The following is a 13,854-nucleotide window of genomic DNA, read 5'->3' on the forward strand; positions in this document are numbered from 1 at the left end:
AATGTTGAATTTCACAAAAATTTTAACCACTCTTTCACTTATCAGGAAACATTAATCATTAATTTTGTCTTGTTACATTAAAATCCACAAATTCCACAAAAAAAGCTAATGCAGACATCTGAATAAAGGTCCTTCCACCTCTCAATAACCAATCAGAGTTTATTTCCCATTTAATTCTGTTTCACTCAATTCTTGTCCAAGTTTCTTGACTCAATTCTTGTCCATGTTCTTTGACTCAATTCTTGTCCAAGTTTCTAGAAGTTTGTAAAAAGTCATCTAAGTCTAAAAGAATGTACTTTAATGTCAAAGAAGATGATGTATGAATGGAATATTTAAATATTTAATAGGAGGGGGGGGGGGCAGACTTGAGGGGGCAGATGTTAATTGAAACTATGTTATTCTACCAGGTCCTAAATAAATAAAATATCAAATGAGAGAATAGGGGTGGGTTGTTGATACAACTAATATATATTTATATATTTTCTACTTATATTGTTATGCAATGAATGTATTCCATCAAATTATAATGGTTTGATATTTTTCAAAATAAAATTATTTTTTGTTATTTAAAATCTTTCTAGAAAATTATTTTGATGGTATCTGTCAGAACAAAGATATACACTTTATTTTTCGAAAGAGACATTGGATTTCAAGGAATCACGACTTAGAAATGGTAATCTTAAGACTTGCATAACTAATAACAGACCATAAATTCAACAAATGAAATAATACACAAGGCTTATCACAAAAACAAATACCTTACCACTGGATGTTTTCTCTACAATTTAAACAATCAGCGTATGACTTGTTTAACAACTCCATATTCAAATTAAAAGGACATAATAGGACTAGCATTCAATATAACCAGGGCTATTTGCTATGTCAGACCTACTTTTGTTATTGTATGTCATTGGTTGCTGTCTGATTGTCATTGATACCCAGGCTACTTGAGATCAAGAATGAGGTAATAATTTCTGCTACGAAAGAATGTGCAATTGTGAAGGCTGTTTTCATTTCCAATACATAGTTGTGCCATATTCTCATTTTTGTCGAGCCTGCAACTTTTGTCGCAGAAAGCTGGACATAGGGATAGTGATCTGGTGGCGGCTGCGTTAGCTTACTTCTTAAAAGCTTTATATTTTAGAAGGTGGAAGACCTAAATGCTTCTTACTTTGTATATATATATGCCCCATGTTACGAAGTTTCCGTCAGTCACATGTCCAATTTCCTTGACCTCATTTTCATGGTTCAGTGACTATTTGAAAAAAAACTATAAGATTTTTTTTTAATGTTAAATTCTCTCTTTATATAAATTATAGGATAACTATATTTGGTATGTGCGTACCTTGCATGGTCCTCATGCCTGTCAGACAGTTTTCACTTGACTTCGACCCCATTTCATGGATCAGTGAACAAGGTTAAGTTTTGGTGGTCACGTCCATATCTCAGATACTATAAGCATTATGGCTAGTATATTTGGTGTATGGAATGATTGTAAGGTGTACATGTCCAACTGGCAGGTGTCATCTGACCTTGCCCCCTTTTTCATGGTTCAGTGGTTATAGTTAAGTTTTTGTGTTTTGGTCTGTTTTACTTATACTGTATGCAATATGTCTACTATATATTTAGTGTATGGAAATATTTTATGATCTATGTGTCAGTCAAGCAGGTTTTATTTCACCTTGACCTCATTTTCATGGTTCATTGCTCAGTTTAGAGTTTAAGTGTTTTAGTCTGTTTTCTTTAAACTATAAGCAATATGTCAACTACATTTGTTGTTCATGAATTTGGTGGAGGCAAGACAAAAATCAGCTGAAGTGTACAGGGTTAACATTGAATCATTGATAATATGTTGTGTAGCCTATTGAATGTTCTTCTTTGCTCATAATGCCATATGATCTATTGCCAACATTTGGAAAGAGTCGTAAACTTTTTCTAAGATCTTGTCGTCTAAACTTAACTTTCTGTGAATGCTACTTAGGGTGTCTAGTATACAGTTTGTGTTATTTTTGTTTTTTACCCTTGGTCTTCAAACAAAGTTGCAACGGCATCAATTGTATTATAGTTTGAATACCATAATAGATAGAAAAATCTGTCGAATACAAAAACGCTCAAAGTCTCGCTCGTCTTGCATACACGTTAAAAAGGGGCATACCCCCAGAACAGTAAAAGTGACACTAACCAAACTTGAACTTGTTTCAATACATTTGGTTGAGGCAAACTTAGTTTAGAGAATGGAAACGATTTTGTGGCATATGTACGAACCAACAAGGGTTAACCTTATAAAATGTCCCTCTGTTACGAAGAAAGCATACAACATATATATATATATATGCATAAGAAATCAAAACAGAAATCAGAATTAGTTTTTTCAATGGCTAAAATTGATAATAAAGAACCATTCTAGGCAAATAACTCCTATAAATATAAAAAGACATCTGACGTTTTGTTGTAAATTGACAGAAGATAAATTTCTGCTTTGTGAACATTTAGATTTAGTTTACCTATTAATTAAATTAGTCAAGACTATATGACATGATGTTGTATTTCACCATGATTGTATTTTTCATAGGTTGACTGATCGAGAAAAAAAAACACTTTTGGAAAGTAGCCACCAAACGATAGTTATGACGAAGCTAAGTTTTTGTTTGCATTGACATTTCAGAAGAGAAGATTTTTCTTTCAATTCATACGTCTATGGAAAACAAGTGATGGCAATTACTCTTGGAATACAATTTTCACAATTAACAATGCCTTTTTTAATTGGTTTGATTGAAGTGGAGATCTCACATTAAAAAAAAACAATAACAAAGGATGAGCCTTTTTTAAAATTCAGAATATTAAAAAAAACTATGAGCTATATGAGTCGGACTCATTATCATTATATCATTATTGTCATAAAAAGGAAACTTAAAGTTTATTACTCTATTTCATGGAGCATTAGTGGCAGTGGTCTAAATGGTCGAACGTCTGTATCACTAGCCAGTTAACACTGCATGATTGAGGTTGTGTATTCGAATCCTGACTAGGGCAGGTTCTCTTTGCTTGAACTTCATTTTCTACGATTGTCAAAGGTCGGTGGAGTGAAGGCACACTGGCTTCCTCCACCAGATCAAAACTGACGGCCACGAATAACCACAGTAATGCTGAAAGTGGTGTCAAACATCAACCAATCAATCTATCTATTTCATAAGGTCACTTACTGAGTCAGGGGGAAAAGGGAGGAGCTGTTTCAATAGCTAACAATTTTAAGTTTGATAATCTAGTTGGACTCTCCGACCCACCAAAGAGTGCAAATGCCATACCAAATATCTTTGACTCAACATTAGTCGATCTTATCAAACAGACCTATAAAATCATAAACTCATACATTAATGATGCTGATCACAAACTTGAACATGTAAAAAAGCAAGTGGGATAGTCAATGGAGCATAACTAAGGAGGCTGGGTAAACTTATTGAAAGAAGATGTGCAAATGATACCGGTATTCCATCTGCATACAAGATATCATTGTCTCACCATTATATTTTGCCCTGCAGCTGACTTAATTAGTTATAAATCAATTAATTGATGCTGATCACATTAAAACTTGAACATGTAAACAAAGACAAATTTCAGAGTAAATAGACCATCACCGAGGAGGCTGGGTCAAATAATATCCATGGAAAGAAGATGTGTCAAGGTTAGAATACCACATATTATTGACTAACCATTAGTGATTCCCCCAAAGCTGATCTTACCATAAAACATGATTGTTGATGCTGATCACAAACTTAAACATGTAAACAAGCAAATTTCAAAATTCACTAGACCACCACTGAGGCTGGGTAAAATAGTATGCATGGAAAGAATATTTTCAAATGCTAATACAACTGCATAACAAATACTATGATGGTCGTTGTAAATATAATGGAATTTGATGCGACTATCATACAAGTGGGAGGTTTAGACCTTTAGAATTTTAAACCAGTTTCAATCTACCATTGTCTACATTTGAAAATACCTACACCAAGTCAGGAATTTGACAGTTGTTATCCATTCGTTTAATGTGTTTTATCATTTGATTTTGACATTTGATTAGGGACTTTCCGATTTGAATTTTCCTCGGAGTTCAGTATTTTTTTAATTTTAATTTTAACCATTAGTGGTTACCTTAAACTAACCTTATGATAAACTACTGTATAATGACATTGATCATAAACTTGATATTTAAACAAGTTGCAATGGCGATAGACCATGACTTTGGAGGCTAGGTCTATTTATATCCACCAAAAGGAAATGTGCCAATGCCAGTACAACACCATACCTAGTACTATTGACATACTACTAGTGGTTTTCGTTAAAAGTTTTAACTGACATAATCAACACCAGAAACAGCATGCACAAACCTTGTCTTTCGAACATTTCGGAGATGACACAACAATCACAACGAAAACTGACTTAAGACATATGATATTATCAAAAAAATAAATACCAAACTCTCACATAATTGATCAATAAAAGTAGCATATAAGATGACAGAAAATGACGGAGTACCAAGAGATGGCAATTTGATATATTTGCCTTTAGTCCAGGTGAAAATAAAGGGAAACTATTATACTTTGCATACAAGTAAGTGATTTCCGGATTTGTTTCATTTTTATTAGAGGTTTTAAATACTTATTTCTAATCTTTATTCATAGACAATGTCATAAATGGCAGAGAAAACGCCATTCTTCCCAGCAATCACCAGTGAATTCGATTTGTCGTTATATGCAATGGCTTTTGGTTGTTCTAAGCCATCAATCTCATTCAAAAGTTCTCTTGTCTTTCCACTTGTAAAAGAAAGTACATAAATTTTGTTCGAGTTTACTTCAGAAAAAAAAATGTTTCCATATTTATCAACACACAGGTTTCTGAAGTCCATATTACCCAAGTCAAATTGTTTCTCCTCGTTTCCATATTGATCAAAACACCAAATTATATTTGATTTTGCCTGTGTTATTAACATGTACTTCTGGTAAAACTGCACATGAGTAATACCATTCAAGTGTAAATCCATTTCTTTCAAAATGTTGCCATCTATGTCTATAATAAATATACTAGAGGGTCTAGTACAGACCACAATATTTCCTTTTGCAGATGCTAATCCGACACACATGAAGCCAAGCCTAAACGTTTTAAGAAGTGTCATGTGGTCAACGCTCACTAGCTTTACATTTTCATTTGTTGGGAATGAAAATGCTAAATGTCTGCTATCTACTAGACAGGCACAATGAGCTTTACCGAGATTTGTAATTTCTGATATCAAACATCCATTTTTATCAAAAACTGAAATGCCACCCTGATCACCAGAATTGGTGATGATAATATCCCCTGAGGGTAGTATTACAGCATTTGATAAATTGGCATCTTCTATATTGTCACACTCTGTCGTTAAGCATTCAGTATCTATATACTTTAAAAATTTCATTGAAGCAACCGAACCCAGTTTCTTAACTGTATGTATGATTGCATTTTCATGATCTGGAACTTTTTGCAATTGCTTTGAAATAACAGCAGAATTTACCGATTCTGTTGAAAGCATTTGTGCAGTGTGATCTTTTCTGATACTTTTTTCCCATTTTGGGGGTAAACGATTTATCTCTATTGTCCCAAAACTGGAATCTTTGGTAAGAAATTGGTCAATCTCAGATGATTTGGAAAAGTAAAAATCAATTTCCTGCATTCCCTTTTCTTTTTCTGTGAACCCTAAGGCTTTATCTTCTTTTTTCAAATTAGCTTCATATTTCTTAATGATGGTGTATAATTGGAAGTTTGTCCCATTCTTTTTTAATTTTGAAAGTGTTGAAGTCATTTCACTGCAGACATTGCTATGACTTTCTAATTGATTGATGACATCATGTATCGAACTTATTTGTTCTTGTTTTTGAATCTTTAAATCTGTTTTCAATTGGCTTTCGGTAGCTGCAATTCGGTTTTCTAAATCACTTCGAATATTACCAATTCCTTCTTCCATATCGGATGCCTGCTTTTCAATTCTATTTATGTTTCCTTTTCTATTTAACTTTATCTTTTCAAAGTGTGTTATTCTTTCTTGTAATGCCTGTTCTAGACTGACAAGAGAAGCTGATGATTTAATGTTTTCTATGAATTTATGAAGAAGGGTTACTCCTATGCATTTGTTATGTTCGGAATTTGCACATTGGAAACAGCAGTGAACTTCATGAACAGGACAGTATAGTTCATACTTTTCATTGTGAAGTGTACACTGCAAATCTAAATCACGCACTTCCTTTTGAATATCTTGATAGCAATCTATTGGTATAGTATCATGGTTTCTTAGTGCCTTTACGGCTTTATGGTGATCCAGACATTCACTACATAGTCCCTCTTCACAGATTGGACACCAAACTATACCAGGAACTACAATTGTGCGATATTTACAAGGACCACAGTCAATTTCAGATGCAGATGCCATATTAGCCTGTAAAAGAAATTTTGAATATTTTAACTTGATTTCATTACTAGCAACTTCCTCAGGCAAAGTTGACTTATATTGGCTTAACAATCTTTTTATGGCTCTTTTGGTCAATTGTTTATTCAATATTTATACATCCTTACTAAGTGTGTTTTTTTATGTTTTTGTGTGTTCCTGATTTAGGTACAACTATAAGCAAACTGACTTTGTCTGCCAATAGATGCTCTCAAAACTGCATTTGTATATAATGTTGTATATTATATTAATATAATAATGATCCCGGATATTTATTTGAGCAAATCAATTTCTAACTAAAACGTTCAAAATACTACTAACATTTGTACATGTTGGAGTACGTTTTGAGAGAAAGACTAACATATGAAATTAAGGCTATGTTTTCAGTAGTAAAATTGTGTTGCCATACAATGATGACATGTCATGAAAATAAATATGTGTTTCTATGACTTGCAGAAGCTTTATACACACTTTTAATCATCAAATGCAAATGTTTGCGCGTAATTTTCCCGAAAATAAAAAAAAAGGTTGGGGAACAACTTTTTTTTTAGTTTAGATGTACACTCAGTCTGGCATATAATTCATTTTTAAATCAAAAGGAGTACGTTCGATAAGGCCCTTTGGATCTATTTTGAAATGCTGTTATTCATATTTCTGCATTAGGAAAAAAGATTATTGATACAGATATAACAGTACTAGTCTAGTACACTCAATATTAATTGGATTAAACTCCAGTCAAATGCAGTATAAATTGGCCACAGTTATCTTAATATATCATACAGTTGATAATCATACAGGTATGAATGGTCACAAAATGTTGTATTCGATTCATTCCACATCATGTCATGGTGTGTTATTTGGCTTATATTTTTGGTGAGTCTTATGTAGACGAAATGCACGTATGGTGTATTAAATCATAAGTACCTTTGATAACTATAAGCATGTCGAAATGTACTACTGGAATGTTTATTTGTGTATTTCTTTGTCCTAAATGTTCTTGCATTTATTTGTACTGTATGTAATGTTGTTATTTTATTTTTTTATTAAACATTGCCATAAACGCGCGAGGTTTAGCTAGCTGCAAAACCAGGTTCAACCCACCATGTATTTCTTAAAATGTCCTGTTCCAAGTCAGAACAATGGCCATTGTTATATTTTAGTTCGTTTCTGTGTGTGTAACATTTTAGTGTTGTGTTCCTGTTGTGTCGTCGTTCTCCTCTTATATTTGATGTGCTTCCCTAAATTTGAGGTTGTAATTTCCTGGATTTTTTTTCGTAATCGATTTATGAATTTCGAACAGTGGTATACTACTGTTGCCTTTATTTGATGGTATGATTTTGTATATAAAAAAAGATGTTTTATCAGTAGAGAGAAAATTTTATGATTGTATTTTTATTTCACCTAGTATAAAATTGAGAATGGAAATGGGGAGTATGCCGTTACTAGTACTTGACAGTTTGAGTAGAGTAATTTGCTTTAAAATATCAATTGTAATTAGCATGTCATTAAGAATAATTTAAGTATTTTTATCAAAACAAAATAGATAAGGCTATCTGAAATAATTTCTATTTTTGTTAATGAGAGGGCTATTTTCCAGTTGAGTCACATTGATCAATTTTTTATGTAGTAAGCATATCGTTGATAAATTTTGGACAGGCAGTCAGTGAATCGGAACCGTAATCTCACTACTAATGTCATTAATACTGGACCTATAAGACTGTCCAAAATTATATCAGTTGACTGTTTAGTTTGGAGACAAAATTAATCGCTGACTTTTATTTTGTGTTTTGCAAATATATTTTTAATTATGATATTTTTGTGACTTTTCCATTTTTATTTTGAAATGAAGTTTATTTCTTTATTATGTAGTTTTTGGCTTCTATTTTATATGTAACATTGTAAAGAGAAAGACTGTTACTTTCGACTAAATACTTCGATTTCATACTTTGTTCATTGTATTTGCATTGTTTACTTATTGATTTGTTATATTCATTCATCAAAATTGTGATCATAAATAATATTATGGAAAAAGTAAAATCACAAAAATACTGAACTCAGAGGAAAATCAATTAGGGAAGTCCATAATCACATGGCAAAATCAAATAACAAAACGCATCAAAAACAAAAGGACAAGAACTGTCATATTCCTGACTTGGTACAGGCATTGTCAAATGTAGAAATATTCCTTGTGTATAAGCTATGTCTATCAGAACATTCTAACAACAGACTGACATCATGCTCCTTCATTGATTGAAGTACATACGAGTTAGCTCCTCTTTATCTAACAGTGATCGTGACCTTGGAGACATATATGGTGAAGTTTTAACTTAGCAATGTACAAATAAAAAGTAAACATCACACAAATACTCAACTCCGGAGAAAATTCAAGACCGAAATGTTCAAATCAAATGGCAAAATCAAAAGATAAAACAATTCAAACGAATGGATAACAGCTGTCATATTCCTGACTCTGAAAATAAGATTCAAAAAGGCAAAGCTAAAATGTCAAATTTAAAATTCATTAAAATTTTCAAAATTGAGACACCACCAGAAGAGAGAACCAGTTACAGCAGAGACAAGTAACACATTCAACAAAACACAAATTAAATAAATACAGCTTTTAAGTGTAATACCAGGATAAGCAAGTTTCCAGGAGTCAACAACTTAATGTATGCAAAGTAACTTTGTCAAAATTGCACTTGAGAATATTCAGGAGAGAGGTTAGTTGACAGTGGAGCTTCTTTATGAAATATCACCCAACATCAATTAAACCGTCTGAGCACAACTACAGCTATAGAGAGGTCAACAATAATAGTGCAATAGGTGTTTATGAAAAAGTACATACAATTTTTATGCTTTGCTTTGTACAATAAAACTATTCAAACAATAACTGGAAAGATGTACTACGGAATAGATTTAGAAAATACAAAACTCAATGCGACACAGCAACGGAAACTTTGTAAATTTCAAAGCAAGAATATGAGGGGGGACAGGGGTAAGGGAGAAAGGGGTAGGAGAAAGGAGATGAAGGCTGGGATAAAGGAGAAGGGTACCCCCTGTCCCCCCCCTCAGAATATGGACATTTTTGCAAAGGACTTATCTGAACTTTGTATAACTGAAATGCACTATCATACCACTCATACAAAGGGTGATAAGGTTGTTAGTTAAATATCTTATCTTCAATCGCCACAGATGCATACTGTGATAGAGTGGATATTAGATGAGATGGACAGACATTGTATCATTGAAGTGTCTAAATCACCATTCCACAGCCAAGTTACTAGTAAAGAAGCAAAATACTGAATTTTGTTTTGTGTGGATTTTCGTGTGCTAAACAAGATGATCGAGCCACTTTCATTCGAAATTCCACATATGTCTGACATTTTGGATACTTTTATATTAGCTGATGCCAAGTTTGTGCTCTATTCAAACATCGATCTTCGTTCCGGATTTTGGCAGGTACCATTGAACCATGTCTTTTAAATAACAAATGTGCTGAACGAACAATCTAAATTTTAAAATTGCATTAGCCTACATTTATAATGTGTTAATGTTTTCCAAGAATTTCGAGGAACATTTACGACATTTAAATTTAGTATTTACCAATTTGCGCAGTGTTAACTTAGAATTACATCCGTCAAAATGCAAGTTTGCGAAGAAGGAGTTTGAATATTTAGAACACATTATTTCATAAAAAATATAAGTAAATTGCCCCTAGTAAATAGAGAAAAGAAAACAATTTTCAAACTCCGAAGAATGAAAACAAGTTAAAAGTTTTTTAGGGTTGGCGAACTACAATAGGAATCATAGAAAGAAGTACATCAAAACGGTGTTTTTGATAACGGAGAAAGTGAGGAGAATAAAATCGCAAATATTCAACAAACTTAAATACAAGAACCAGAACTTAACAATATATATCTTTAAAAAAAGATGTATAAATGTATAGATTGTGAGAAGCTAGCTGGATGAAAATTATTGTAAATATATTTTCTTACTGGCGTAGGGTTATAGTTTGTACAGAGTGTATATTTCGAATATTTTTAGGTATAGAAAGTATGTGATTTTTTAAATATATATATATATATATTTTGGGGGACAAACATATAAATGTAGATGTAAAGCAAAATTATATCCGGGTGAAATTTGATCCGGAGGAAAAAATGTCACAGTAGTTGTTGTTATTTTTTTATCCGGAGGAAAATATTTCCCTGGGATATTTTTTCCTTTGCCGTGAAATTCTATCTGGGTAGTTAACTTATTGAATAGTTATTAGAAACAAACTTATCCTTTACAAATAATATAAAATAATAATAGTGTATTTGAATTAAACCTATTTTGTAAAAAAAAGGTATAATAGTGGGAATTATTGCACAAATTATCATTGAACAAATTTCCTGAAAAAAAAATGAAATAAATATCATTCTTTTAAAAAGAAAATTATCATTAAACGTAAGAAAGACAACCAGAAATAATTTCAAAGATTGTAATTGTGAAATAATATCATGATTAGATAAGGTAAGGGAAATACATGTAAAAGTGAGTTGTTTTCAGATCTCAGTACAAATATACATTAAAACGTAAAGGTAGAAATATAGTTGCATTACTACTGTTAACAGTAATGGAAGAATTTGATAATGATAATATTTTTAACTATATAAATAGTCTGGGGACAAAGATGTTGTTGTTGATTATATGGAAATCAGATAAATTATAGCATAACAATATATTGGAACAAAAGCAATTTTAACAGGTGGATAGTATTTACCTGTGAAATGTTATCTGTCTTATTAAAAATTCATGTTGTAAGTCATCTTGTTATATAAATGAATATATACAAAATAAGATTCAAAGAAAAATTTCACTATGAAATAGATTCAGGAATATACTTTAAAATATAAATTGCTCATAATTACCTCCCTTGGATAAATTATGCAAATTTGTTCTACCTTTGTGAAACATTTTATAATTAAAGTCAGGTATATATTGATTGAGAGTAACGTACATACTAGTTAATGGGGCTATATTTCACAAGGTTCTGTGTAATATGATACGGCAAATATATACCGGTACATACTATCCGCATAACACAGATAGATTTTCACTCCTCTGGAAAAATTCTTCCTGTGAAATACCATGCCAGGAAAAAAATTACCGTGACAAATCATCCTCAGGATAAAATATCACAGAGGAAGAAATAAACCGTTACATAGATAGGAATGTTTATGGCGTATTAGATTATAAGCCTGGTACCTTTGATGACTATTAGTATGTAGAAATGTCCTATTGTAATGTTTATTTGTGTATTTCTCAGTCCTGAATGTTATTGAAATTATTAATATAGTAATTTGGGGCCCTTTATAACTTGTTGTTCGGTGTGAGCCAAGGCTCCGTGTTGAAGGCCGTACATTGACCTTTAATGGTTTACTTTTATGAATTGTTATTTGGATGGAGAGTTGACTCCTTGGCACTCACACCACATCTTCTTATATCTATTTGGTGTTTCTGTTGTTTCGTTGTTTTCCTCTTATAGTTGATGTGTTACTCTTGGTTTTAGTTTGTAACCCTGATTTGTTTTCTCTCAATCGATTTTTTACTTTCGAACAGCGGTATACTACTGTTGTCTTTATCTATGGGGAATTATTTGGCTTATATTTTTGATAGTAGGATCTTGTATAATTAATATGTTTAATCTTTAGGAGAAAATTTTATGTTTGTGTTGTCAGTAAAGTTTTACTAATCTATATTTACTGAATTTAATTTTACTGTAGTAAGTACTTGACATGTCACAGTTAGAATAAAGTAATTTGTTTTCAAATATCAAATGTAATAAGCATGTCGCTAAGGATATTTCAAGTTTTTTACTGAAACATTTTAGGACTAGTCTGTGTTAATTGTGACTAATTTTGCTAATGAGAGTATTATTTGCGTGTTGAGTGACATGCATTGGTCTATCTATTGTTTGTGAGTATACATATAATTATTAATTTTAAATGCAGTCATAATATTGGAACCGTAACCTCTCGCTACACGTGTAATTTACTGGACTACAAGACTGTTCACAAGTCTACCGATTGACTTTGTAGTGTTGACTCTTATGTTAGCCGTTTTTATTTTGAAATTAGGTTGATTTTTTTATTTAGCAGTTTGGGAATTTATTTTATATTTAACATTGTATCTTTAGAGAAAGAGTTTTACTTTGAACTGGATATTTGTGGTATTGTTTACTGATATATTTGTTATCGTCATTCATCTAGGTTTATATGATATCAGTTTTTTGGCGTGCCCAGCTAGCTAGGTTATCTCAAATGCTTGCAGGTGTAATCACTTCCTTCACCGTTCATACGTTTTTTGAAGTGCTGTTCTGTCTCGCAAACATACTACATGCCACATCGACAATAAAGAATGTGTACAACATTCTGTGTTGTGTTAGTTATACTGCACTATAAGGACAGACAAGTCAGAGATCGTTAAAGATTTCCACACGACTTGAACGATCATGTCTTTCGAAACAAACTTAAAATTTCCAAAGTTTTATGAAAGTTATTCAAAGTAATTTTGGATTAAATTCCGAAAATAGTTTTTATGAATAATACTCGAAAACGTAAAATTACAAAATATATATAAAAAAGGGGCGAAAGATACAAGAGGGACAGTCAAACTCATAGATAGAAAATAAACTGAAAACACCATGGCTAAAATTCGAAAGGGAGCAAATAATTTATCAAATTTTCATGAAGATCGGTGAAAGTGTTTTTGAATTACTCTCCGACATGTTGACGACGGACAGACGGACAATCAGACGGACAATGGTATAGTATATATACAATAAAACTATAAACGAGCGTAGAAAGTCTAGAGTTGCTAGGGTAGAATTTTGCAAACCTGTGTTTCTTTTAAGCTTCCGTTTTGTAAAGATAGGTCATACGATAGATATCACGCTTATCAGTGTTCGATAAAATGCTATAGTCAATTCGTTCTTACCCTTTTCGTCCTAGATTTGGTCAATTCGGCCCAAGTCAATGATAAAGTCGTTCGAACGGATTTTGTTCATTATTACTGGGACTAAATCGTTTGTCCCTACTTTTTTTAATGTATACCGGTATGTCTCTATATATTTCACAGGCGCGGATCCAGAAAGGGGGGGGGGGGTCAGTGCATATGAATGGGGACATGTAGTTGGAACCCCCCCCCCCCCTTTAGTCCTGGGTTAGGACCCCCCTTTTTTAAATGGCTGGATCCGCCCTTGTTTCAGTTTCAGAATCGATCAGTGTATGGTGCTTGGCTAAAGGAGCGGCGAAAGATATTGTTGCAGGCCCGGATATATAAATGTAGTCAATTGTTTAAAGCGCTAGCTACTTTAAGATTCCGAACTTGAGGTT

At 32.4% G+C, this 13,854-nt stretch overlaps 1 protein-coding gene across 1 annotated transcript; it reads right to left on the minus strand.

Annotated features, from left to right (window-relative positions):
- Positions 1-4,666: 4,666 nt before the first annotated feature.
- LOC134681873 (uncharacterized) lies at positions 4,667-13,443 on the minus strand. The gene is made up of 2 exons (XM_063541518.1): positions 13,358-13,443; positions 4,667-6,466 (listed from the first exon to the last, which is right to left on the minus strand). Exon 2 carries the CDS (start codon positions 6,458-6,460, stop codon positions 4,673-4,675), a length of 1,788 nt encoding a protein of 595 aa, XP_063397588.1. The 5' UTR covers positions 6,461-6,466; positions 13,358-13,443; the 3' UTR covers positions 4,667-4,672.
- Positions 13,444-13,854: the final 411 nt, after the last annotated feature.

This window comes from Mytilus trossulus, chromosome 8 (assembly GCF_036588685.1).
Source record: "Mytilus trossulus isolate FHL-02 chromosome 8, PNRI_Mtr1.1.1.hap1, whole genome shotgun sequence".
In the NCBI taxonomy this organism is placed as follows: Eukaryota; Metazoa; Mollusca; class Bivalvia; order Mytilida; family Mytilidae; genus Mytilus; species Mytilus trossulus.